This window comes from Jaculus jaculus, chromosome 1, assembly GCF_020740685.1.
Source record: "Jaculus jaculus isolate mJacJac1 chromosome 1, mJacJac1.mat.Y.cur, whole genome shotgun sequence".
In the NCBI taxonomy this organism is placed as follows: domain Eukaryota; kingdom Metazoa; phylum Chordata; class Mammalia; order Rodentia; family Dipodidae; genus Jaculus; species Jaculus jaculus.
The window spans coordinates 32137203-32164368 of record NC_059102.1 but is presented as its reverse complement, the minus strand read 5'-3'; the positions used below and the strand labels follow the sequence as shown (position 1 = coordinate 32164368).

Genomic DNA, 27166 nt, shown 5'->3' with positions numbered 1-27166 from the left:
CAACAACTGGATTTTACAGCACTCGCAGCAAGTAACTTAGGACAGCAGAAGCTCACCCACCAAGCGAGGACGCGAAACATCAGGACACCCCGTCCTAAGCCGCACGTCTTTGTGTCCTGGGACGTACTCCCTACCCACCTCGTCCCCGGGGCCCCGCGCATCTCGAGGATGAGCAGAGCTAGGCTACCGGGTCCCCCGGTACCGCCTGGGCGATCTCAAGAACAGTTAGCAGGGCCTTCTTCCCAACTCCTGAGCAGGCCCCGAGCGAACCCCACGAGTCCCGCGGCGCCGAAGGGCCGACTGCCTGGGAAAATCTAAGTCTGACCTCTGCAGCTCCCCGGATCCGCCCTCATCCCGGTCCCCAGAGTGATGATGATGATGGAGCCCGGGCTCCGGATCGCGCCAGCCAAACCAACGCGCCAAGTCCCATGCCGGAGCCTCGGACCGGTCGCAAGCCCCGCCTTTCTCCCCAGGCCCAAGCCTCTCTCCAGGACCCATCCAGAGTTCTCCCCGCCGCCCCTCCGAAACCCATCCAGCACCCGGCCTGCAAGCCGAGCACCCTCCCGTTCGCTCCTTGGCTTTTAAGCGCAGTGCCCCGCCCTGAGCCTGGAGATCGGAGGGGTTGTTGGGGGGGGGGGGGATGACAGGCCGGCTCCGGAGCGGCCCAGGCCCCCCACACTCACCATCCTCACGCCGAGTCCCTCCTCCTCCTCCTCCGCCTCCTCCGGCCTCCCCCGTTACCAGGGGTAACTGCTGCGGCGCCGCCCCCGACGTCCCTCGCACGCACAGCGGAGGAGCCCGGCGGCCGTACGGGGCGGGGTCCGGCGCCGCGACACCCGAAGTGCGCAAGTGCGCCGAAGCGCCCACCCACTGCGCAGGCGGGCTCCCCGAGCTGCCCGCGGGGGGGGGGGGGGGTTGGCGGCCCGCGGACCCGGGGACTGGTGAGCCCTCGCCCACGTGGCCAGCGGGAGCATCCTGGCCCGGGATTGGCTGGCACGGAGGCGGGCAGGGGCGGGGGAGGGGGCGGTCCCCGGGCCCTGGCAAGAGGCTCCCGGAGTCCAGGCTTCCCAGGAGTGCTTACAGCTGGTGGCAGTCGTGCCAGTGCATCCCTCCCGGGACCAGGTAAGGCGCCCCGAGATAAGAGCAGCCGCGCGTCCAGATTATAATCTCCACGTCCCCCGAGGGAATGGGATTCTGCCCAGTCTGGGCCGCTGCGCGGTGCCGCCTGCCTGGGACTTCCACCTGCAGAAGCCACGTGGCGCGCGGAGCTGACCAGTGGACCCTTCCCCTCTGACGCCCGTTACCCTCCGGTGCCAGGCTTTGGGGTGCGAGTGTTTATATTGGAGCTGCACCGCCTTTCCCACAGTCTGAGGTCAGAATCCAGAATTGGGGAGTCCTGCTGGGTGTGATGAGATCACCTGAGAGAGGGCAACAGGCAGTCTTGGGAGGCGGATAAGAGCCCCGAGGTATGCTGACAGCAGTTGTGTACGACCCTCGGGGGTCCTCTGGACTGGAACTTTACCCATCACCCCTTTCTCATGCAGAGGACCACTGAAGAATTGGCCATTGCCTGTGTGCTGGGCCAGTTCTGGGTGCTGGGGACACAGCACAGGATTCAACCTGCGTCATGGAATTTACATTCTTCCTAATGTTCTGCCTTTTGGACAAGATTCGTTTTCACAGCCCAAGAAAGTGGGTGATTGTAGGCAATACACCTGGGATTTGAACTGATTTGTAAACACTTACCCAAGTAATAGGACAAAATTACTCCCAGATTGAACCCAAAATCCAGGGCCTTGTGTGGGCAAGCACGTGTCCACTGAGTGACATCCCTAGCCCCAGAGTGGTTTATATCTATGATCTAAACTGAGAACTTTTCTTTTTCTTAAAAAAAAAATAGCTGGACGTGGTGGTGCTCGCCTTTAATCCCAGCCCTTGGGAAGCTGAGTTAGGAGGATTACCATGAGTTCAAGGCCACCCTGAGACTACATAGTGAAATCCAGGTTAGCCTGGGCTAGGGTGAGTCTCTACTTCAAAAAAAAAAAAACAACGAGCCAGGCATGGTTGCTCACCCCAGCGCCCCAGAGATAGGAGGATCACCATGAGTTCAAGGCCACCCTGAGATTACCTAGTGAATTCCAGTTCAACCTGGACTAGAGTGAAACCCTAACTTGAAAAAAAAAAAAACACAAAGAAAAACAAAAGAAAAAAGGCATATAACAACAACAAAAACGATTTTTCAGCTGGGCAAGGTGATGCATGCTGTAATCCCAGCACTTGGGAAACAGAGGTAGGAGGATCACTGTGAGTTCCTGGTCAGCCTGGGCTAGCTTGAGACCCAACCTCAAAAATAAAAAGAAAAAAAAAAGTATTCATTTATTTGCAAGAAGAGAGAAAGAAAAAGAGACAGTATGGGTGCACCAGAGCCTTTTACTGCTACAAATGAACTCGAAGATGAATGTGCCACTCTGTGCATCTGGCTTTATGTGGGTACTGGGGAATCAAACCAAATCAAACTGAGAACTTTTCCAAGAGTAGACAAAGTCTAGATGTAGATGGCACATCTAGAAGGTTCTGATGCATGTGGAATCATGCTGGAGGAAGTGTGTCTCTGGGGACAGGATTTGGGCTGATACAGCCCTGCTCCAAGCCCAGTAGATAGGTTACTTTCTTCCTGTGGTTGTGGAGATGTGATGCCCACTGAGCCATCTCCCCAGCCCTTTCTGAATTTTTTTTAATCTTTTTTTTCTTACTTATTTATTTGAGAGCGACAGGCAGAGAAAGAGGCAGATAGAGAGAGAGAGAGAATGGGTTTCCAAGGCCTCCAGACACTGCAAATGAATTTCAGACGTGCGCCCCCTTGTGCATCTGGCTAACGTAGGTCCTGGGGAATTGAGCCTCGAACCGGGGTCCTTAGGCTTCACAGGCAAGCGCTTAACCGCCAAGCCATCTCTTCAGCCCATCTTTCTTTTCTTTTTTTTTTTTTTTTAAAGGTAGGGTCTCACTCTAGCCCAGGCTGACCTGGAACTCACTCTGAGTCCCATTTGCATTTTTAAAAATAATTTTATTTATCTATTTATTAGAGAGGGAGGGAGAATGGGAGTGCCAGTGCCTCTAGCCACTGCAAATGAACTCCAGATCCATGTGCCACTTTGTGTATCTGGCCTACGTGGGCTCTAGGGAATCAAAGTCTGCAGGTAAGCGCCTTAACCGCTAAGCCATCTCTCCAGCCCTGAATGGTGTTTATGCATTCAACTGAAGGACTTTTGAGGATGGTGGTGCAGGCACATGTCCCTGTGCAGGTGTGTGTGGAGGCCAGAAGTCTTCCTCAATTGCTCCTCACAGTGTTTTGTTTTGAGACAGGGTCTCATTGAACCTGGAGCTCACTAGCCAGACTAGTGGGCCAACAAGTCACAGGGATCCTCCTTTCTCTGCCTCCCCAGTTTTGGGGTTATAAGCGAATGCTGCTGCCACCTACCTTTTTAGGTAGTTTGTTTGTTGTTTTTCAAGGTAGGGTCTCACTCTAGCCCAGGCTGACCTGGAATTCATTTTGTCTCAGGTTGGCTTTGAACTCACGATGATCCTCCTACCTCTGCCTCAAGGGTGCTGGGATTAAAGGTGTGCATCACCATGTCCAGCCCACCTAGCTTTTTACATAGCTGTTGGAGATCCAAGCGCAATACTTTATCCACTAACAACTATTTCCATTGAGCTACATGTTTGTTTTCATGCCAATACAATGCTGTTTTTGTTACATGGTTCTATACGATAACTTGAAATAATTTATGGTTATACTTCCCTTTTTTATGAAATAGGCTCTTGTACAGCTCAGACTGGCTTCAAACTCACCGTGTAGCTGGGATCACTGCAGGTGTATCACCATGCTTGGGTTTTCTTTTTTGTTCTTTTTAAACATTTTAATTTTAGGTCTGGAGAGATGGCTTAGTGGTTAAGTACTTGCCTGTGAAGCCTAAGGACCCCCGTTTGAGGCTTGACTCCCCAGGATCCACGTTAGCCAGATGCACAAGGGGGAGCATGCATCTGGCATTCATTTGCAGTGGCTGGAGGCCCTGGTGCGCCCATTCTCTCTCTCTTTCTGCCTCTTTCTCTGTCTGTCGCTCTCAAATAAATAAAAATGAACAAAACATTTTAATTTTAATTTTTTATTATTTATTTGAGAGTGAGAGAGAGAAAGAGGCAGATAGAATGGGTGCGCCAGGGCTTCTAGCCACTGCAGACGAGCTCCATGCGCATGTACTGCCATGTACATCTGGCTTTATGTGAGTACTGGGGAATTGAACCTGGGTCCTTAGGCTTCTTTTTCTTTTTTTTTTTTTCACTCTAGTCCAGGCTGACCTGGAATTCACTATGTAGTCTCAGGGTGGCCTTAAACTCATGGCAATCCTCCTACCTCTGCCTCCCAAGTGCTGGGATTAAAGGCATGTGCCACCACACCTGGCTGTCTTTTTTTTTTTTTTTTTTTTTTTTTGAGGCATGGTCTTACTCTAGCTCAGACTAATCTGGAATTCCCTATCTAGGCTGGGTCTGAATTCACAGCTCTCCTCCTACCTCAGTTTTCAGAGCTCTAGGATTATAGATACGAGCCACCCAGCTTGGATCTCTTTTTCTTTCTTTCTTTTTTAAATATTTTATTTATTTATTTGCAAGCAGAGACAGAGGGAATGGTTATTCCAGGGCCTCCAACCACTGCAAACAAACTTCAGATGCAAGAACCACTTTGTGCATCTGGCTTTATGTGGGTACTGGGAATCGAACCCAGGCTGTTAGGCTTTGTAAGCAAATGCCTTGACCAGTGAGCTGTATGTTCAGCCCTCCTTTTTTTTTTTTTTTTGAGATAGGGGTTTCGCTCTAGCCCAGGCTGGCCTGGAATTCACTATGTAGTCTCAGGGTGGCTTCAAACTCATGGCGATCCTCCTACCTCTGCCTCCTGAGTGCTGGGATTAAGGACGTGTGTCACCACACCCGGCCCCTCGTTTTCTTTTTTAAAGGAGAAAATAGACTATAGTGGATAGGTGACCTGTCTAGGTGACCTAGAGTCACTTAGATCCACATGAACTTGGGGAAGTAAAGCTCTGCTATTGTTGGATCTTGGAGAACTGCATCTATTTGTGTTTCATCTTTCTATCTCCCAGAAGTGCTTAGTGCTGGGCCTTGCTTAGAGCAAACGTTCTAGCAGGGACTGATTTGTGTAAGTGACCATGTTCAAAACCAAGAGACTACCTATGACTCAGAATAGGTGGGGTTGAATTTCATGAAAGAACACCTGGTTTTACTTCTTTTTACTTTACCAAGGCAAGTTTTGGGTTTGACTTTAAAAAGGCTTAGTGGTTAAGGTGTTTGTCTGCAAAGCCAAAGGACCCAGGTACGATTCTCCAGGACCTACGTTAGCCAGATGCACAAGGGGGCGCACGTGTCTGGAGTTTTTTTGCAGTGGCTGGAGGCCCTGGCGCGCCCAATCTTTCTCTCTCCCTCCCTCTTTCTCTGTCAAATAAATAAATAAATAATAGGGACAACTTTGATGCCAGAGGAACCCAAGAATAAACTTCAATGCATTTCAAGCCGTAAGTAGATGTTTTTTCAAGGGCATTTTAGAGATGTAAGAGGGAATATTACAGGCACGGTCACAATGCTCATGAACCTTACAGTCTGTCAGAGGAAGCAGGCTTTACCCAAGTAACCATAAATGACAAGAAAATGACAGTTGTGAAAGTGTGGCATGCTCTGGAGGACAAGAGTCAGAGAACTGTGCCCTTTGAGGTGTGTGGAACATTTTAGGGTGAGGGTTTATATAAAACAGGGACTACAGGTTTTCTCCTGACCTTAGTCAGAAAGGCAAAGGTTCTTGCATAATTTAGCAGATGACTACCCCAGCAGGATAGAAGGGCTTTCCCTAAAGAGCAAAGGACTGGGATGGAGAGATGGCTTAGCAGTTGGGGCATTTGCCTACAAAGCCAAAGGACCCAGGTTCAATTTCCCAGGACCCATGTAGGCCAGACGCACAAGGTGGCACGTGTCTGGAGTTCGTTGGCAGCGGCTGGAGGCCCTGGGGTGCCTATTCTCTCTCTGCCTCTCTCTCAAATAAATAATAAAAATATTTAAAAAAAATAAAAAGAAGCAAAGGACTTTACATGTTGAGTGGAGGGTGGGGAGAGATGTTAGAAAAGGTGGGCCATGTAGGTGTGTGTACATGGGCATGCATTTGTGCATGTATGTTGGGGGGCATGGTATTTTGCCCACTTGAGCTATGTCCAGCGTGCGTGTGAGCCTGTGGCTCTATAATCCAAGGCAGTGAGAGCTGTGCCAGCTGGACAGATTCCCCCTTTAGCTTCCTGTAGTCTGGGAAGTATACCCTTTCCCCCGCCTCTACTCTGAGCTCAGTTGGGATTGAGGGACGTGCCCTTGGCCTTTGAACCAGCCTGCAGGGGCTAAGTGGAGCCAGAGAGTTGGAAGTTGGAGTGTGGGCAGTGGATGCTTGCTGTCTGCTTGCTGTGCCTCCTCTGGAGACTGCCGCTTCAGGCTTAGCCTCGGGACTAAGCAAGAGCGCCGTAGACACTGCATGGTGACCTCGCCTCCTCCCCGCGTTCCTTCCTTTTGGAGACGGCTGGCTCGCAGCGCCTCAGTTTTGTGAAGTCTCTCCCACACTGACAAAAAAGAAATCTAAAAATTCTCTGCTGTTCTCTTTTCCCACCTACCGATTCCTCCCACCTACTAGTTCTCTTGCCTTCGTTTCATCTCTTGGGTCTCCCCCTTTACAGTTTGCCCCTTACATGTAGCAATTCTTCAAGGTTTATCCTCAGCTGTCTCCGAGTATTCTCACTGGGAAATGTTTAGCGGCCGACCCAGCTTTTACTTCTGGCTCTGACCTCTGAACTTTCTTTCAAGCCTGGATGCCCACCTCCTGAGAAGCAGGACCTCTCCTTCAGCAGATCCTCATGTTAGGCACCAGAGCAGTGATTTTGAGCAGAGTAAACACACACACACGCACTTTACAAGTGAATATTTAAGTTACATAAGGTGATTTTTTTTTTAAGACATGATCCATGCGTTGGTTAATTTTTTTTTTCAATGTCAACTTGTGTGAGTTTAGAATCATGTAGGAGACATACCTCTAGGCATGTCTGTGAAGGTGTTTTCAGAAGAGTTTTAACTGAAGAGGAAAGACCCTCTGCATGTGGGTGGCCGCATCCCATGGGCACTGAAGAAAGAAAAGGAAGAATGCTCACTGAGCACCAGCATTCACCTCTCTGCTTTCTTACTGCAGACACTGTGCAGCAACCACAGTGGACTGCATTCATCCTGTGAACCTAAAGAAACCTTTCTATTAGTTGCTTTTGTCTCAGCTGCAAGAAACTAACACAGCAAGTTGGTCCCAAAGAGTGGAGCTGAAGCTGGGCACAGTGGCGCATGCCTTTAATCCCAGCACTTGGGAGGCAGAGGTAGGAGAATTGCTGTGAGTTCGAGGTCACCCTGAGACTACGTAGTTAATTCCAGAAGAGCCAGAGCCAGAGTGAAACCCTGCCTTGAAAAACCAAAAAAAAAAAAAAAAAAAGGAGAAAAGGAGCTTTTTTGCTGTGGTAAACCTGATCGTGTGGTTTGTAGGCCTTTGTAACTGGTCTTCAGGAAGAACGTGGGTTGGTTTAAAGGTATGGGCTAGAGAAAAAAAAAGCTGTAAGCAGATCTTACTGAACCATTCTGGTGGGAGTGCATATATCCTAAGGAGTTTGGAACATTGGAATGCTTTGAGAAACGCAGATAGTGGAGGTCTGGTTGACAAGATTTCTAAGGGCAAGGGGAACTCTCTGGGGAACTGAGCTAGAGGTCTGACAAGTAATCTAACTGCATTCTGCCTATGACTTGAACATTTGAGTGAGACTGAAATGAAAAGTAGTGGACTAAGGTGTTTGGCAGGAGAGATTTCAAGACATCATAACATCCAGGCTGTGTCATGATTATTGCCCATTGATCTTAGAACTGCACAGAGAGAGAGGAGAAAGGTATAAGAAACATGCAAGTTTAAAGGTGCACACAAGGTAAATATGGAAAAAACAGCTTTAATTGTAAAGAGATTAGTGCCTTGAAGAGAAACCCTATGGGAGCTGGAGAGATGGCTCAGCTGTTAAGGGGCTTGCTTGTAAAGCCTGATGGGCCTGGTTCAATTTCCCAGTACCCAAGTAAGCTAGATGCACAGGGTGGTACATTTGTCTGGAGTTCGTTTGCAGTGACAGGAGGCCCTGGAGTGCCCATACTTTCTCATGCCTTGTCTCTCTCTCTCTCTCTGTCTCTCTGCTTGCAAAAATAAATTAAATTAAAAAAAAAATCAAAGAGAAACCCTGTGCTCTTCACTGGGACAATGGAAAAGGTATGTGGAGGACAAAATGCTACCCAAGTTGTGGAAATGCAAATTCATTCGAAATGAGAGAGCAAGACCAAAACCCAACAAGGCAAACACCAAATCAGTCTTTCTTTGTCATGAAATTTCCTGGTTAGGTATGGGAATATTTATTCTGTTCCATTGTGTATTGGAAATAAGTAACTAGTTTTCTGATTTTTTAAGGGCTTACAGATAAGTTTGACTTGAGTGTCACAAGAGACTTTGATTTTTTTGACTTTTGAAATGTTGAAACTGATAAAGACTTTAGAACTTGAGCTGAATGCCTTTTTTTTTTTGAGGTAGTATCTCACAGTGGCCCAGGCTGACCTGTACCTCACTCTGTAGCCCCAGGCTGACCTCGAACTCATAGTGATCCTCCTACCTCAGCCTTCTGAGTGCTGGGATTAAAGGTGTGTGCCATCATGCCCAGCTCTGAATGCATTTTGTATTATGATATGGATATGAGCCTTAGAGGGAATGGGATAAAATGTTGTGACTTAAAGAGGTATTTGGGTGTCCAGTTAGCAAGGGATGGACTTACGTAGAGGATTTAGAATTATCTAGCAGACATACCTTTGAGTTAGTGAGAGTGTTTCCAGAGAGATTCGAGGAGGGAAAGACCCATCCTGAATGTGGGTGGCACTATCCTATGGGCTGGGGTCCTGGACAGACTAAGAAAAAGAGAGCTGGGCATAGTGGCAGACACCTTTAATCTCAGCACTCAGGAGGCAGAGGTTGGAGGATTGCTGTGAGTTTGAGGCCACACTCAGACTCCATAGTGAATTCCAGGTCAGCCTGTGCTAGAGTGAAACCCTACCTCAAAAAATAAAGAGATGGGGGAGGGCTGGAGAGATAGCTCAGTGGTTAAGACGCTTGCCTGCAAAACCTAAGAACCTGCGTTTTTAAAAAATATTTTTATTATTTATTTAGAGACACAGAGTGAGAATGGGCATACCAGGGCCTCCAGCCACTGCAAACCAACTCCAGATGCATGTGCCACCATGTGCATCTGGCTTACATGGGTCCTGGGGAATCGAATTTGTGTTTTTTAGGCTTCTCAAGCATGCACCTTAACCACTAAGCCATCTCTCCAGCCCAGGACCTGAGTATGATTCCCCAGGACCCACGTAAAGCCAGTTGCACAAGGTGGTACATGCATCTGGAGTCCGTTTGCTGTGGCTAAAGGCCTTTCTGCTATTACTTCTTCTCCTCCTCCTCCTCTTGCCCCTCAGAGTTTGACCTCTCACTTTTTCCAGCACAGGCCAGGGAACCATGGACTTTACCTCCCAGCATGCGCCCAGCTACTTCCAGAATGGCCAGGGCCTCCACCCCACCCTGGGCTAGGATGACCTCGTCTTCCAGTGGTGTGCCTGCCAGGAGCACAGCTTGATCTTCTGGGGCGTGACCTCCAGTGAGGCCACATGAGCCTTGATCTGGGCCACTGTCTCTAGTCACCTCTGGGGTATATAGCTCCTGGGACAAAGAGCTGCGGATCCATGAACTAAATGTGGTGAAGATGGAGTCAAGAAATAGCACCTTTCTTTTTTTTTTTTTTGGGGGGGGCGGTTTTTGAGGTAGGGTCTCACTCTAGCCCAGGCTGACCTGGAATTCACTATGTAGTCTCAGGGTGGCCTCGAACTCACGGTGATCCTCCTACCTCTGCCTCCCAAGTGCTGGGATTAAAGGCGTGCGCCACCATGCCCGGCACACCTTTCTTTTTAAAAAAAAATTTTCCTTTAAAATTTATTTTAGAGAGAATTGGCACGCCAGGGCCTCAGCCACTGCCTTTGAACTCCAGATGCTTGTGCCATCTAGTGGGCATGTATGTCCTTGTGCTTGCCTCACCTTTGTGTGTCTGGCTAATGTGGGATCTGGAGACTAGAACATGGGTCCTTAGGTTTCACAGGCAAGCACCTTAACTGCTAAGCCGTCTCTACAGCCCTCTTTTTAAAAAGTATTTTATTTACTTATTTATGTGTGTGAGAGAGAGAATACAAGCACGCCAGGGCCTCCAGTCACTGTAACCAAACTACAGATGCATGCACCACCTTGTGCATCTGGCTTACATGGGTCCTGGGGAATTGATCCTAGGTCATCGCTTTGCAGACAAGCGCCTTAACCACTAAGCCATTGCTCCAACCCCCTTTCTCTCTTTTAAAAAATCTCTGTGTGTTGGGCTGGAGAGGTGGCTTAGTGGTTAAACGCTTGCCTGTGAAGCCTAAGGACCCCGGTTCGAGGCTCGATTCTCCAGGACCCACGTTAGCCAGATGCACAAGGGGGCGCACGCATCTGGAGTTCGTCTGCAGTGGCTGGAGGCCCTGGCGCACCCGTTCTCTCTCTCTCTCTATCTGCCTCTTTGTCTCTCTGTCGCTCTCAAATAAATAAATAAAAATGAACAACAAAAAAAAAAATTAAAAAAAAAAGTCTCTGTGTCCTTGTGGTGCCTTCGCTCTTCCACCCATTCTCCTTTGTCTGGAGTCTTCCAAACTGTTCTTCCCAAGCTTGGTGATTCCCTGGTCTTGTTGCTCCCCTTATTGGGACTGGTGTTATAGGTGTGTGTGGTCGTGACCAGCTGTTTACATGGGATCTAGAGATTTGAACTCTGGTGTTTTCAGGTCGGCCCCCCCCCCCCCACGGCCCTCATGCTTGTACAAGAAGTGCATTTAACTGCTGAGCCATCTCTGCAGCCCTTACTTTCTCTCTTACAGCCCGTTTTTCTCTTCTCTTTGGTCTTAGCACTTAGTTGCCCATGTCAGCAACCCAGAATCACAGTAAAATGTCACCTTGGTTAAGCCAAAAGGCTAATTGTAAGACTCCGCAGCCTCTCTCCTGGTGTGTTTCCAGTTCCAGTGTGCTGTGAGGAAGTACACTCCTTCAGGGTCTGCCAGTGCTGCTGTGAAGGGATCTTTTCACAAAATATTTTAGGGCTGGAGAGAATGCTTAGCGAGTAAGTGCTTGCCTGTGTAGCCTAAAGACCCTAGTATGAGGCTTGATTCTCCAGGACCCATGTAAGCCAGATGCACAAGGTGGCACATGATTCTGGAGTTTGTTTGTAGTGGGTGGAGTCCCTGGCACCCATATTCTCTCTCTCTCTCTGCCTCTTTTTCTGTCTGTCTGTCACTCACAAAAAAACAAAAACAAAAAACAACTCTGCTATTATTTAAAAAATATATTTTAGTAGCTGGTTGTGGTGGCCCATGCCTTTCATCCCAGCACTTGGGAGGTAGAGGTAGGATTGCCATGAGTTCGAGGCCACCCTGAAAATAGAGTGATTTCCATGAGTTCGAGGCCACCCTGAGACTCCATAGTGAATTCCAGGTCAGTCTGGGCTAGAGTGAGACCCTACCTCGAAATCCCCCCCCAAAAGAAATATATATATATGTACATATATATAAAATTTATTTATTTATTTGACGGGGCAGATAGAGATAAAGTGAAAGAGAGAGAGAAGGCCAGGGCCTCCAGCCACTGCAAACAAACTACAGATGCATGTGCTACCTTGTGCATCTGGCTTATGTGGGTGCTAGGGAATGCAAACTGGGTCCTCAGGCTTCACAGGCAAGCTTCTTAACTGTCTAAGCCATCTCTCCAGCCCATGTGAGATTACCTAGGGTAGCTTGACTTAATCAGAGAGAGGGCAATTTCTGCCACCCCGCATCCTCCTCCAAAATTCAGCTTGGTAGTCATTTCTCTCCTTTACCCCAGGGTGTCTGGTCCTTGCTATCCCTCCCTCCCTCCCTCCCTCCCTCCCTCCCTCCCTCTCTCTCTCTCTCTCTCTCTTTCTTTCTTTTTGAGGTAGGGTCTCACTCTAGCTCAGGCTGACTTGGAATTCACTATGTAGTCTCAGGGTGGCCTCGAACTCATGGCAATCCTCCTTCCTCTGCCTCCTGAGTGTTGGGATTAAAGGCGTGCACCACCATGCCTGGCGTTGCTGTCTATATCTATTTAATTTCTGCCTTACTTAGCCAGCCACCACAATTATGTAAACTAATTGGCTAATTCTTTATTGTAAATTAATTCTATGTAGATCAATATATATCCATAAAGGAAAATTTATATATATATATATAACCTATCAATTCTCATTCTCTGATTGAACCTTGACTGACACACCATTCCTCCTACTCCCAATCACTTAGCAAATCACATTTGGGCTGGAGAGATGGCTCAGTGGTTAGAGGCACTTGCTCACCAAGCCTCATGACCCCTGTCCGACTCCTGAGTACCCACATAAACCAGATGCTAAAAGTGGGGGATGGCCACGTGTGGTGCTGCACGTCTTTAATCCCAGCACTCTGGGGAAAGAGGTAGGGAGATTGTCATGAGTTCAAAGCCACTTTGAGATTACATAATGAATTCCAGGTCAGCCTGGACTAGAGCAAGACCCTACGTAAAAAAACAAAACAAGTGATGCATGTGTTTGGAGTTCACTTGCAGTGACAGGAGGCCACTTTCTTTAGTGAGTTTACTCCTTGTGCCTTCACAGGTACTTCTGGGGCACCCTTTAGGTGAGACAGGAAGGCCATAGGGAGCTGGAGTTCCCTTCCCCGGCCTTAGAGCCCGGATGAAGGCGTGTCTCTGAGGGCAGGTCTTGTGAAGAACAGAGGCTCCTGCTTCAAAAAGGCTACTTGTGGCTCCTTGCTGGTGCCGGCAGCACCAGGGGACAGTGTGTTACTTCGTGGGTGGGCTCTCGTGGGCCAGGCACGTTTCTTGTCTCTTTCAAGTCTCCATCACAGTTTGGTCAAGCACAGGGCTGACCACCAGCATTCAGCCAGGAAACACTTGTTGGTGCCCAGCTGCTTAGCTTGGGTGAGTAAAGGGACCATCTTGGTCTCACAGGGGGTGCCCAGGATCTGGTGGAAGTGGACAGAGCACAGCACTGCGAGGTGGCCAAGGCCCGTGGGGCAGATTTTGACTTGAGACACGGTCCATCTTCTTTTTGTCCCTTTCAATCTACAGTTGTGTGTGTAAGCAAGATGGCGTCTGACTCGTCTAGCTTTAACATTGATGCTCCCCGTTGGGACCAGAGCACTTTCCGGGGGCGCCTGAAGCACTTCTTTAATGTCACGGATCCCCGCACTGCTTTTGTGTCCGAGCAGGAGCTGGCCTGGGCTAAGGAGATGGTGGAGAAGAGCAGGTGAGTGGCTTGGGAAATCCGCTGAAGGGCAGAGGTCACAGGAAGTGGGGAGAAATGGGAGCAGGGAGATAGGGGTCAGGCCAGGTGGTCACCTGCCTGTTGTCTTTGGGTGACAGGGCGGGGGACGTGCCCCCGGGCACCCGAGTGGAGCAGCTGCTGTATGCGAAAAAGCTCTATGACTCCGCCTTCCACCCTGACACCGGGGAGAAGATGAACATCATTGGGCGCATGTCCTTCCAGGTCCCCGGGGGCATGATCATCACAGGCTTCATGCTCCAGTTCTACAGGTAGGCTCTGAGGGCAGGGGCTTGTCCTAGGCAGGGAGCCGCCACTTCCCGTCATAACAGTCCTCTTGATTGCTCACTTAGGGGAACGCAGGGCACCGTGCTAAGTTCTCCACAGGTATGGCCTCACTTTACCCGCTCACACATAGGCCCGTGGTCACGTTCCCTTTGATAGATGGCGTTGGAGGGAGGCTAAGTAACTTGTCCAAGTTCATGGTCAGAATCTACTGGGGCCTGGGTGATAAGGGAGGAAGACTTCTAGAATTCAACAAATAGGCTAGCCTAAGTTCCCTTGTTTGGAGGGCTGCCCAGGATCTCACAGTCTTGGCAAGCCCTGTATCACTGAGCTGCATCCCCTCAGTGCGCGCTCTTGCTTTCTCCCCCCCCCCCCCCCCCCCCCCCGGTCTCTCTCTCGCTTGTGGCAGGGTCTTACTGTAGCCCAGGCTGACCTAGAACACACTCTAGAGCTCCAGGCTGGCCTTGAAGTCATGGTGATCCTCCTACCTGAACCTCCTGAGTCTAGGACTAAAAAGTGGGTCATTTTTTTCTTTTATACTTTTTAAAAATTTTATTTTATTTATTTTTATTTATGTATTTGAGAGTGACAGAGAGAGAAAGAAGCAGAGAGAGAGAGAGAGAGAGAATGGGTGCACCAGGGCCTCCAGCCAGTAAACAAACTCCAGACGCATGCACCCCCTTGTGCATCTGGCTAATGTGGGTCCTGGGGAACCAAACCTCAAACCTGGGTTCTTAGGCTTCACAGGCAAGTGCTTAACCACTAAGCCATCTCTCCAGCCCCTCTTTTAAACTTTTTATCTTGAGACAAGTTTTCACTAAATTGTCCAGATTGACCTTGAACTCACTTGGTATTGCAGGCTATCTTGAACTTGTGCCTTCCAAGTAGCTGGGATTACAGACCTGTGTCACCTGCTTTCTTCTTTTTTGGAGACAGGGTCTTATGTATCCCAGGCCTAAAGCTCCCTATATACCTGAGGATGACTGAATTTCTGATGCTCCTGCTGCCAGTATACTCAATTTATGTAGTGTTGAGTACCAAACCCAGGACTTTATGCATTATAGGCAATTGAGCTACATTCCCAACCCATTTCCTAAATCCTTTTAATTGATTAATTTTTGTTTGTTTGGTTTTTTTTGGGGTAGGGTCTCACTCTAGCCCAGGCTGACCTGGAATTCACTATGTGGTCTCAGGGTGGCCTCAAACTTAGCAATCCTCCTACCTCTGCTTCCCGAGTGCTGAGAAAAAGGCGTGAGCCACCATGCCTGGCTTTATTTATTTATTTATTTATTTATTTATTTTTCAAGGTATGGTCTCACTCTAGCCCAGGCTGACCTGGAACTCACTCTGAAGTCCCAGGCTGGCCTCAAAGTCATGGCAGCCCACCTACCTCTGCCTCTGAAGAGCTGGGATTAAGGGCATGAGCCAACACGCCTGGCTCCTAAATCCGTTTTGAAGTGTGAACTTCACAGTGAATTCAGTTTATATTTCTAATGTAACAAACAGCCAAATGTAAATAATGATCAGGCCCTTTCTCTCAGCTTGATGCGAGAAAGAATGAGCTTTTTCAGTAGCTGGATGTGTAACTCTCTCCCACCCATCCTCACTCCTCACATCCCTCCCGTTTCTCTTCCCTGCTCCTCCAGCTCTGTGCTTTCCTTTATTCAGCTACAAGCTAGGCCTTGGGCCAGGTACCAGGGATGTAAAGACTTGAGACATCATGGAAGACCCAGAAGGAAACAGAGTGCGCCTTGGGAAGTGGCAGGTTAGAGGAAGAATTCGGGGAGTGCAGAAGCAGGGCACGTGGAATGATTGTCTCAGGAGCGGCAGAGGAAGAGTCAGGAAGATTCCAAGGAGGAAATCATCTCAACAGAGCAGGATTTTGCCCTCTATGGAAGGAAGAGGGTAGATATTCCACGCAGGGGGTCCAGAATCCTGGGGTCATAAAACAGAACACTGGAGCAGTTTAGGGAACTGTAGATGTTACGAGCTGGGTGCCTCACACGCCCCCTCCCCTCTCCTCTCTGCTTCTCTTGCCCTCTCTTCCTTGTAGAACAGTGCCAGCCGTGATCTTCTGGCAGTGGGTGAACCAGTCCTTCAACGCCTTAGTCAACTATACCAACAGGAACGCGGCTTCCCCTATATCAGTCAGGTAGGGGACCGGGACTAAGGGCTCCTAAGAGTGGGACTTTCCCTTTTAGGTGGGCCCACTGTGGGCAGGTGGCCGGTTAACCCTTTTGGAAGTCATCTCTCAGGTTGACTACGAGAGTGTTTTTTGTTTTTTTGTTTTCCTCATACCAGGTCGAAATGTTTTCATTCAACTGATGACTTTCTCAAGTATATATTTTGTGTCAGGCAGGATTGGTTTTATGGAGCTGGGAATACCTTAGCAAATAAACTATCAGTGTCCTTGTTGAGAACCTTTTTGTTTGCTTTGTTTTTTATTTTTTTTTACAAAGTCTTATGTACCCAGGCTGATCTCAAACTTGCTCAATATGACCTTGGACTCCTGATTCTACTGCCTCCACCTCCCTCCCTCCCACATTCTGGAACCATAGGCACACACTGCCACTCCTGGCTAAGACGTTTTAGTAAAACAAGCAAGTGACCTCAGATTGGGATCTCCGCCATTAAGGACATACGCAGCATGATCAGATTGAACAGCAGAGCAGCTCCTTGTTTTCTGTTGTTCTTTTCCTTCTATCCTTTTCTCTCTCTCTCTCTTTCTTTCTTTCTTCCTTTCTTTTTTTTTTTAGGTACAGTTTCACTCTAGTCCAGGCTGACCTGGAATTCACTGTGTAGTCTCAGGGTGGCCTCGAACTCTTGGCGATCCTCCTACCTCTGCTTCCCAAGTGCTGTGATTAAAGGCATGCACCACCACGCCCGGCTCTCTAGCAGAGCAGTTTCTTTGCTCACAAACCAGTCAGGAAGTCTTTTCTATAAAGATGACATTTCAGCCAAGGTGTAAAAGATAAAGATTCAGTCATAGATGCACAAGGTGGCGCATGTGTCTGGAGTTCTTTTGCCATGGATAGAGGCCCTGGCATGACCATTCTTCTATATGCCTCTTTTCTCTATCTCTTTTTCAAATAAATAAATAACAAAAAATAAATAAATAAGAGCTGGATAGATGGCGTAGCGGTTAAGGCTGTTGCCTGTGAAGCCTAAGGACCCAGGTTTAATTCTCCAGTGACCACATGAGCCAAATGCACATGGTGGCACATGCCTCTGAGTTCGTTCGCAGTGGCTAGAGGTTCTGGCACTCCCATTCTTTCTCTCTCTCTCTCTCTCTCTCTCTCTCTCATAAATAAATAAATAAAAGTAAAATATTTTAAATAATAAAAACAGATTCAGTCATACAAGAGGTTCCAAGGCAGGAAAGAGTATGATTATGTTTAAAGTACTCTTAAGAGTGCCTGGGCTCATGGAGTGACAGGACAGGGGGTGGAGAAGCCTTGTTTCCAGTTTCTCTCTCAAGCCCCGCTGACCTTGCCTCGGCCTTCATCTCTGCGCCTGCCATCTCTCTTCTCCACTAGGCAGATGGCCCTGTCCTACGTCACAGCCACCACTGCTGCAGTGGCCACCTCCGTGGGCATGAACTTGTGGACCAAGGTACGGTTGGGGCTGCTGCAGGCACGATGGCCACCAGGGGGCAGCAGAGTCCTAGGGAAAAAACCTCAGTGCCCACATTGGTCATCTTGGGCCTTTGTAAGGGAATCCGGCACTGGGTGTCTGAACATGTGACAGTAGCAAGGCTCATTGCCTTTCTTCTTTATAATCCCAAACCTCCTCCGTGCCCGTCTTCCCGTGCGCTTGAACAACTCCCATTGTTCCCTGCCCTCAACAGAGAGCTCCACCCTTGGTGGGCCGCTGGGTGCCTTTTGTCGCTGTGGCTGCAGCTAACTGTGTCAATATCCCCATGATGCGACAGCAGTGAGTACAGGGAGCCCGCTTCTTCCGCACTGCGGGGCTAGCAAGGAAGGGCAGCATGGTGAGGCAGTGGGTGGCTTCCTGGGGCTGAGGTGCAGAGGAGGGTCTCTGAGGACTGGTCGGCCCCTGTGGTCATGGCTCTGAATATTACAGGTGACTGAGAGTTAGCGTATTGAGTGTTGAGGGACGGGAAAATGGGATGGGTCTGTGGTGTTTTATATGAGATTCTATCTTTTAGATAGGCTCCACCATGCCCCGTGTCACTTTTTTCCTCCTTCTTCTTCCTGTTGGCAATTCTGGAATTGAACCCAGGACCTTGTGTTTACTAGGCAAATACTTTACTCCTAAGCTGCAGCCATAGCTAGATTCTTTCTTTTCTATTTTAATTTTTTTGGTTTTTTGAGGTAGGGTCTCACTCTGGTCCAGGCTGACCTGGAATTAACTATGTAGTCTCAGGGTGGCCTCGAACTCACGGCTATCCTCCCACCTCTGCCTCCCGAGTGCTGGGATTAAAGGCGTGCGCCACCACGCCCGGCTCAGCTAGATTCTTTCTATTCAACTGAAACAATGTTAGAGTTGTGAACTTTGCCTGCCTTTCCAAGCCTTGGGAATGCTTACTTAATGAAATATGGCAGAGTAAAGCACCTCAAGACAAAAGCAAGAAACTTTGAAAGAAGCCAGGAGAGCATAGAGATGTTCCCAGACACCAAGATCTAAGCTTTTCAGTAGGAAAGACACTGGAGAGATTCATCAGTCTTATAGTCTTTCTTCCTTCCTTCTTCCTCTCTCTCTTTGTTTTTGGAGATAGGGCTTGCTGACCTAGAATTCACTATGTAGTCTCAGGCTGGTCTTGAACCCACAGCAATCCTCCTACCTATGCCTCCTGAGTGCTGGGATTAAAGGCATGAGCCACCACGTTCAGCTACAAACCACGTTTTGTTGGGACTACTAGCAAATGGACATTTACATAGTCACCCCTGTCGAAAGTACTACAGCATGGCATGCATATATATTGTTCCTCTCTGCACTCCTGATCCCGTGCAGCAGGTGAATGAGTGCTGTCGAAAGCTGGCCCAGGTCTGGAGAGATGTCATTGGTTAAGACACTTGCCTGCAAAGCCTAAGGACCTGAGCTTGATTCCCCATTGCCCCATGTAGAGCCATATGCACAGGGTGGCATATGCACCTAGAGTTCAGTTGCAGTGGCTAGAGGCTCTGGTGTGCCCATTCCCTCTCTCACTCTGTCTGCCTCTTTCTCTCTTTCAAATAAACAAGTAAAACAGTGGCCACTGATTGGATTGCTGTGTCAGACACTGGACTAAGCACTTGGCAGGCGTCATCTAATCCTTACGTTGCATGAGCTGGGCACCAGGATTAAATCCATTTCTTTCAGATGAGGGGAAACTAGGACTCTAGAAGGGTTCAGATCCATTCTCAAGGTCGCACACATGCTGTGCAGCTTCAGGAGTCAGCCTAGGCAGTGTGGGTCTCCTAGCCACCGCCCTGGGTCATTTCTGCTATCCTGGGCTGCAGGATGGGGCTTTCTCGAGCTTGATGCCCTGGTGGTGGTGTCCTGACCTGTCACATGTCTGGCAGGCTCCCAGAGTCTGTCTCCCAAGTTCAGCAACTCCCTTTTGTGTTTAGGGAACTCATCCAGGGCATCTGTGTGAAGGACAGGAATCAGAATGAGCTTGGCCTTTCTCAGGTAAGAAGAGAAAACACCTCCTCAGACCTTGCCCCTCCGTAGTGCTCAGAGGCCGCCGGCTGCCATTGTAGGCTGGACACTTGTCCGTGGCGCCTTCCTCATTCTCCATTAAAGTTTCCCTCACTTCTTTGTTCAAAGCACGCCTCTTATGCCCTCCTTGCGTCATTTCAGGCTTGCCTGTATAGGAAGGGATTGGGTAAGGTCATTTAACTCCTGTCAGGTCTGTCCCCTCCCCTTTACCAGTTCAGACTTGGCCATGACCTTGATTTATCCCGCTAGTATAGCCCATGCACTTTGGATAACTCATTCCTGACAACCTTCCTCCTCCTCCTCCTTATTATTACTATTATTATTATTATTTATTTTTATTTGTTTTGGCTTTTCAAGGTGGGGTTTCATTCTAGCCCAGGATGACCTGGAATTCACTATGTAGTCTCAGGGTGGCCTTGAACTCACCATGATCTTCTTACCTCTGCCTCCCGAGTACTGGGCGTGCGCCACCACGCCCGGCTTTATTCTTACTTTTTAAAACTATTTTATTTATTTGTATATTTGAGAGAAAGAGGGAGAGAGAAAGAATGGCATGCCAGGGCCTCTAGCCACTGCAAACGAACTCCAGACACTGGTGTCTCCTTGCGCATCTGGCTTACATGGGTCCTGGGGAATGGAACCGGGATCTTTTGGCCTTGCAGGCAAACGCCTTAACCACTAAGCCATCTCTCCAGCCTTATTCTTTTTTTTTTGTTGTTGTTGTTTGGTTTTCGAGGTAGGGTCTTTCTCTAGGCCAGGTTGCTGTAGAATTCACTACGTAGTCTCAGGGTAGCCGTGAGCTCACAGTGATCCTCCTAACTCTGCCTCCTTAGTGCTGGGATTAAAGGTGTGCTCCACCACGCCCGGCCCTGACAGCTCTTTTCTGTCTGCAGAGAGCTGCGGCCATTGGCATCACTCAAGTGGTCATTTCTCGGATTGTCATGGCTGCTCCTGGCATGAGTAAGATGGGGAACTCGCCTGCCCTTGGGTGCCCTGTAACACTTGGTAGAGACCTTAGCCACACTCGGCTTCTCAGGTGGGAGTGAGGTGGGACGCCAGCTTGGCTTCTCTAAGTTTAGTTCTCAAACTGGCTCCTGTGAGTGCCAAAATCCCAGAGGAGCCACACATATTCCTAGACTATCAGCTAATACGATTTTGGAGAGAATGTTATTTTTATTCAGCTAATACTGCTTAAGCTCCGGTGCTTACTGTACTGGACAGCGGGAAGTGTCAGGGAGATAGGGGTAGAGAGAAGAAACTGCCTGCTCTGGGGTAAGTAAGGGCACATTGCAGTGTAGGGGACTGTTTGATTGCGTGACCCTTCAAAGACATTTTAGTTATTTTATTTTATTTATTTGAGAGAGGGAGAGAGAGGGAGAATGGGCATGTCAGGGCCTCCAGCCGCTGCAAATGAACTCTAGACACATGTGCCCCCTTGGGCATATGGCTTACGTGGGTCCTGGGGAGTTGAACCTGGGTCATTTGGCTTTGCAGGCAAGTGCCTTAACCACTAAGCCATCTCTCCAGCCCAATTTTAATTTTTTTTTTTTTTTTTTTTGGTTTTTTGAGGTAGGGTCTCACTCTAGCCCAGGCTGACCTGGAATTCACTATGTAGTCTCAGGGTGGCCTCGAACTCATGGTGATCCTCCTACCTCTGCCTCCCAAGTGCTGGGATTAAAGGTGTGCGCCACCACGCCCGGCCTTTAATTTTTTTTAAAAAAAATATTTTATTTATGTATTTATTTGAGAGAGAGAGAGAAGGGGGCAGACAGTGAGAGTGAGTATAGGTGTGACAGGGCTTCCTGCCACTGCATACGAACTCCAGATGTGTGGGCCACTCAGTGCATCTGGCTTTATATGATGAGTACTGGGGAATTGAACATGAGCCATCAGGCTTTGTGAGAAGCATCTTTAACCATGGAGCCATCTCTCCAGTCTGAATTTTTAATTTTGAGAAGGATGCTCTGGGCTTAGTGGCATGTGTCTGCTAGCTCATCCCTTTGGACACTTTAAGAAATATTTATTTATTTTCAAGCAGGGACAGAGAGAGACACACACAAAGAGAGGGATAGGGAGAGAGAAAGAATGAGAGAGAATGATTGCACCAGGGCATCCAGCCACTGGAAATGAATTGCAGACACATGTGCTACGTTGTGTATCTGGCTTTACATGGGTACTGGGGAATTGAACTTGGGTCATTAGGCTTTGCAGAAAAGTGCCTTAACTACTGAGCCCTCTCTCCAGCCCTGTACACAGTTTTGGGAAGCAGTTTTTGCTGGGTCATGGGTAAAAGAGATTGTGGGTGGCAGTGCCTATGTAGTCTTTGTTTTTGTCTCAGTGACAAGTATTTTGCAGAGCTTCTGGGGAAGACGGGAATCCCCCAGTCCTTGGTGTGGCTGCGGAAGGGAGGTCTTGGGGAGAGGCTCCCCACCCTCCCCCCAACTGTTCCCCATTTTCTTCCAGTCTTGCTGCCAGTCATCATGGAAAGGCTGGAGAAACTGCATTTCATGAGGGTAAGTAGGCTTCTCCCTGCCCAGAGCCCCCCAGCCACTCCATCCGGGACCCTGACCCTCCCTCCTGCCAACGTCGTACTCAAGTAGAGTCTGAGCCCGTCCCCACTACTGGCTTCTGTGCTTTTTTTTTTAATTTATCATTTTTTTATTGACAACTTACATAATTTTAGGCAATAACCCATGGTAATTCTCTCCCTTCCCCCACTTTCCCTTTTGAAACTCCACTCTCCATCATGTCCCCCCCCCTCAATCAGTCTCTCTTTTACTCTGCTGTCGTGATCTTTTCCTCCTCTTATGAAGGTCTTGTTTAGGTAGTGTCAGGCACTGTGAGGTCCTGGATATCCAGGCCATTTTGTGTCTGGAGGAGCACATTGTAAGGAGTCCTACCCTTCCCTTTGGCTCTTACATTCTTTCCGCCACCTCTTCCGCAATGGACCCTGAGCCATGGAAGGTGTGATAGAGATGTTTCAGTGCTGAGCACTCCTCTGTCACTTCTTCTCAGCACCATGGTGCCTTCTGAGTCATCCCAAGGTCACTGCCATCTGAAAAGAGAGGGTTCTCTAACCAAAAATGAGAGTAGCATTAATATATGAGTGTGAGCATTAAGACAAGTTCTTACTGGGCAGTTTGCTGAGCATAGTATATACATTTAGACAGACACCAGCAGACTTTACAACCCTAGGGCTAATGACTACCCCTGTTGTGGGTTTTCAGTATCAGGGATTTATTCTCTCCCATGGAACAGGCCTCCAGTCAAATTAGAGAGTGCTATGCAGCTTTGGTTGGTTAGCTTCCCCCATAACAGACATGCCACTATTGCACCCATTGGCTCATTTGGCCTGGGTGGCCAAATTTAAGGTTTACAGTGTCCACTGTTGTTTATCTCCACCGGTGATTTCTCTCTCTCCCATTGAACTGCATGCAGAATGGCTTCTTCCAGCTTTCTGACAGCTAGTCTACATGGAGGAGGTTATCAGCTTAGCTCCAGCAGGATTTCTCAGTGACCTTGCAGCCCCAAGTATGTGGAGTCTTCAGCAATAGGGTCTTAGCATCTATTCCTGGTGGGAAACCAAGAGCCTTGGCAATGGCCTGTAATGTTTTAGGGCATCAGTGTGGCTTCTGTTTTACATATCAAGACTGGTTTCCTGATGCTATCTGCAGAGCCAGGACGGTCCCCCCTTTCCTATGCTTCAGGCCAGCAGGTCTGAGCCTCTGGCTTCTCGCTGGCCAATTCCTGACAGGGCAGGTATGAGGTCTACCATAAGGTGTCTAAGTCCCACATGAGTCTCTTGTTTTATTTGCAGAAAGTGAAAATGTTGCACCTGCCGTTGCAGGTCACATTGGCTGGATGCTTGTGAGTACCGTGTTTTGATGGTTTGCGTTCTTTGGTGGCTGGGGTACCTGACTCCTGTGTTGTCACCACATAAGTGGTGCTTCATGTCTGCAATCCCAGTACCTGGGAAGCTGAGGCAGGAAGATCAGGTGTTCAGGACCAGCCCCAGTCTGGGCTACTTAAGACCCTGTCTCAACTACAACAACAAAATAATAGCAACAACAATAGCAATAACAGTAACAAAGAGTGGCTCTGTGCACATATCTGAATTGTAGGTAGAGTGCTGTCCAGGGCCACTTCTGCCCTTGAGCCTGGAGAAGCTTTAGACACGAAACAAGAATAATTGAGGCATACGTTTGGTTGGGGTTCTCAAGCAGCCCAGCCGTACATAGAAAAATGGCACAAGCCATGTCAGTGTTCTTAGGAGCTTGCCTTGATGGATGTGCCCTGGCATTAATCACGCTGTGCAAGACCTGGGGCTGATGGCAGCTCTCTTCCCTGCGTGGCACAGGTACTTGCAGTCCTGGGGTCTGCTGCTTGCACCCCCTAACCATGCCATTGTTTTTCCTCACCGCTTTGAACACGGGCGTGGGTTGGGAGATGGGAAGGGAAGGACACGGATTTTTAATCCCCATGCCAAGACGAGCTTCCTGATGCTCAGGTAATAGAGAAAGGTTCGAAGGAGAAAAGTTTAGGGTTGTTTGGAAAGATGGGCCAGACGTGAGGGCATCGCCTCCTTCCCTCGGGAGGTCTCGGGCAGGCTTCGGCAGGGCTGCAGGGACATATCCCTCACACTTTGGTTTCTCCTCTCTTACAGTCTTCTCTTCATGGTACCGGTGGCATGTGGACTGTTCCCACAGGAATGGTATTGTTCAGTTGTTGCCTGCTTTGTTTGACTAACACTCTGCTGCTGCTCCCCTGCTCCGTACCTTCAGTCCCGTGGGAAGAGGGACAGGGCAGGAAGACAGCAGTTTCCAAGGACAAGTGCCCATGAGCCTGAACTCTGGGCCTCTTAACCAAGAGTGACTGGCAAACCAGCCAGATGTCCAGGGTGGCAGGGGAGGAAAGCCAGGACTTAGAGTGTCAGGACCTCTCCCCTGGCGGGATCTGGTCTTTTTGATCCACTAAGGCACTCCTCTGGCTCATATTTAAACCTCTACACTGACTTGGCTCTCTGCTTCCTTTACGTTTCCTGGAAGGGAGGAAGGGTAAGTAGAAGGGAGGATGGGAGAGGGAGAGGAGGGAGCCGGCTGGAAATGGGAGGCCGGCTCCGGGAAATAGGTGTCACTTGCTGTGTCCCTAGGAGGTGTCATTCTCCCCGTACTCCATATCCTGGTTCTGTCCCTGTTTAGTGGTCATTTGCCAGGCGCCTCCCGTGTGCAGAGCGCTGCTTGCCCTCTAATAGACAAAGAGAAGTTTACATTAAGAACTTTAGCCCAGACGGGATGAAACAGAGGGAAAAGTAACGTGTTGTGGGATGCCGAGGCCAATAATAATTCTGCCTGGAAATAACTGGACTTTGGAAGTGCAACACAGGATTGGAGGTTAAATCAGCAAGATCGAGAATCCAAAACCAGCCTTGGCTACATAGCAAGCAAGCCCCCCCCCCCTCTGTGTGTGTGTGTGTGTGTGTGTGTGTGTGTGTGTTTGAGGTAGGGTCTCACTCTAGCCCAGGTGGATCTGGAACTCAGTAGCCCAGGCTGGCCTCATGATCCTAATGATCCTCCTGGTCGAGTGCTGAGTTTAAGGACAGGGGCCCACCATATGCAATTTGCACGAATTTATCTCTCTCTTTTTATTTTTAAAGATTTAAATATTTTTTTTTACTTATTTGAGAGAGAGAGAGAGAGAGAGATAAAATGGGCACACACCAGGGCCTCTAGCCACTGCATATGAACTCCAGATACATTTGCCACCTTGTGCATCTGGCTTATGTGGGTCCTGGGGAATTGAACCATGGTCCTTTGGCTTTGCAGGCAAGTGCCTTAACTGCTAAGCCATCCCTCCAGCCCTAATTTTTTTTTTTTCCTATTTTTTTTTTTTTTGAGTTAGGGTCTTCCTCTAGCCGAGGCTGACTTGGAATTCACTTTGTAGTCTCAGAGTGGCCTTGAACTCACTGCCTCCTCCTACCTCTGCTTCCTGAGTGCTAGGATTAAAGGCATGTGACACTACACCCAGCTTAAAATTGTTTTATTGTGGGCTGGAGAGATGGCTTAGTGGTTAAGCGCTTGCCTGTGAAGCTTAAGGACCCCAGTTTGAGGCTTGATTCCCTAGGGCCCATGTTAGCCAGATGCACAAGGGGGTGCACGCGTCTGGAGTTCACTTACAGTGGCTGGAGGCCCTGGCGTACTCACACTCTCTCTCTGCCTCATTTTCCCTGTCGCTCTCAAAAAAATTAAAAAATGTTTTATTTTGTGTGTGTGTGTGTGTGTGTGTGTGTGTGTGTGTGTGTGTGTATGGATGGGCATACCAGGCTCTTACCACAGCATCACTGCAAATGAATGCCAGACACATGTGCTACTTTTTTGTCTGGCTTAAAGTGCTGAGAAATTGAACCTAGGCTGGCCGATTTTGCAAGCAAGTGACTTTAACTGCTGGACTATCTCTCCAACCCCCGAATTTATCTTAAAAATCAACAACCACAAAAAACAAACACACACACACCAAAACCAACCAAACAAACAAACAAAAAACAAGCTGGGAATGGTGGTTCTGCATTCAAGGCCTGCTTGGGGCTACAGAGTGAGTTCCAGGTAAGCCTGTGCTAGAGTGAGACCCTACCTCAGGGGGAAAAAACAAACCCAAGATCCACCCTTCTCCCCCAAACAAACAAAACAAGTCGCCTATGGGGATGCTCACCTGTGATCCCAGCACTGAGGAGGTGGAGGCAGAAGGATCAGTTGTTTGGAGGCCATCCTGGGCCACATGAGACCCTGTCTCAAAACACAGCAAAGACTGGAGGATTTCTTGGAGGTGATATTGCGTTGGGCTTCTCAGAGCAGATTGCTGCTTGTCCTGAGTGGCATGCTCGTAACCCCCTTCTGTTCTCTTTTCAGTGAATTGCCAGTTTCCTATCTAGAACCAAAGCTCCAAGACACCATCAAGGCCAAGTATGGAGACCACGTATCCAGTGTCTGCTTCAACAAGGGTCTCTAAATGCCCCACACCTGCAAGGACTTGTCCATGCCCTGGACTCACCAGCTCCTCCCTGACAGCAGTGCCCACCTGTGCCCACATTCCGCTTCACAACTAAGCCAGAAAGCCAGGCTGGATTGGGAGGTCGGGTGGGTGAGTGGGAAGATGCCTCCTGTTTCTAACCGAGTGCCTAGAGAGTGGGAACAGGGACCAAAGCCTTCTGTCTGCTCCCTTCTTAACCCCCATCTCCTGGAGCCCAGGAGCAGAGGGAGTGACACTCTAGCAAACCATTTGGAACAATCAGGAAACTTTTAGGGTTCTGTTCCAGCCAGAGTTGAGGAAGAGTCCCTGATAAGACAAGTCCTCTGTCCTCTTCCCTTCTTCCCCTCCTCTTCCAAACAAGGGAACCTTTTACCTGTGAGGCTTTCAGCCTGGCTTGGCAGGGGGAGGGGGAGGGGGGGGGAGGCGCAGTCTGTTAACCTGGCCTCCTCTCCACTTGTTTGCATTTTGCATTCCCCCCCCCCCCATTGTACGCTGGCTGAGAAACATCCTTGGGAGAGCTGCATCCAGGAGTTATTACTTTTTTATTGACAACTTTCATAATTACAGACAGTAAGCCATGATAATTCCCTCCCCACCCTCACTTTCCCCTTTGAAACCCCATTCTCCATCATATCCCCTCCCCCTCTCAA

The 27166-nt window shown here is 48.9% G+C and overlaps 2 protein-coding genes across 2 annotated transcripts in view; one reads left to right on the top strand and one right to left on the bottom strand.

Moving 5' to 3' along the window:
- The window catches only part of Arl3 (ADP ribosylation factor like GTPase 3), a 60370-nt gene extending 59557 nt beyond the window's left edge, over positions 1–813 (bottom strand). Inside the window, exon 1 of the mRNA XM_004659393.3 lies at positions 684–813. Within this exon, the coding sequence (XP_004659450.1) occupies positions 684–686 (3 nt within the window). The 5' untranslated portion in view covers positions 687–813. The remainder of the gene's footprint in view (positions 1–683) is intronic.
- A 225-nt stretch (positions 814–1038) lies between these two features.
- Positions 1039–27166, top strand: Sfxn2 (sideroflexin 2). The gene is made up of 12 exons (XM_004659392.2): positions 1039–1122; positions 13352–13529; positions 13646–13816; positions 15883–15981; positions 17366–17441; positions 17677–17762; positions 19403–19463; positions 20387–20453; positions 21957–22006; positions 23311–23360; positions 24157–24204; positions 26396–27166. Exons 2-12 carry the CDS (start codon positions 13369–13371, stop codon positions 26493–26495), a joined length of 969 nt encoding a protein of 322 aa, XP_004659449.2. The 5' UTR covers positions 1039–1122; positions 13352–13368; the 3' UTR covers positions 26496–27166.

Coding starts and splice junctions, on each gene's coding strand:
- Sfxn2 (XM_004659392.2), top strand. CDS start 13,369: ATGGCGTCTGACTCGTCTAGCTTTAACATTGATGCTCCCCGTTGGGAC. Junction 13,817..15,882: donor TTCATGCTCCAGTTCTACAG/GTAGGCTCTGAG, acceptor TCTTCCTTGTAG/AACAGTGCCAGCCGTGATCT. Junction 20,454..21,956: donor CATGGCTGCTCCTGGCATGA/GTAAGATGGGGA, acceptor ATTTTCTTCCAG/TCTTGCTGCCAGTCATCATG.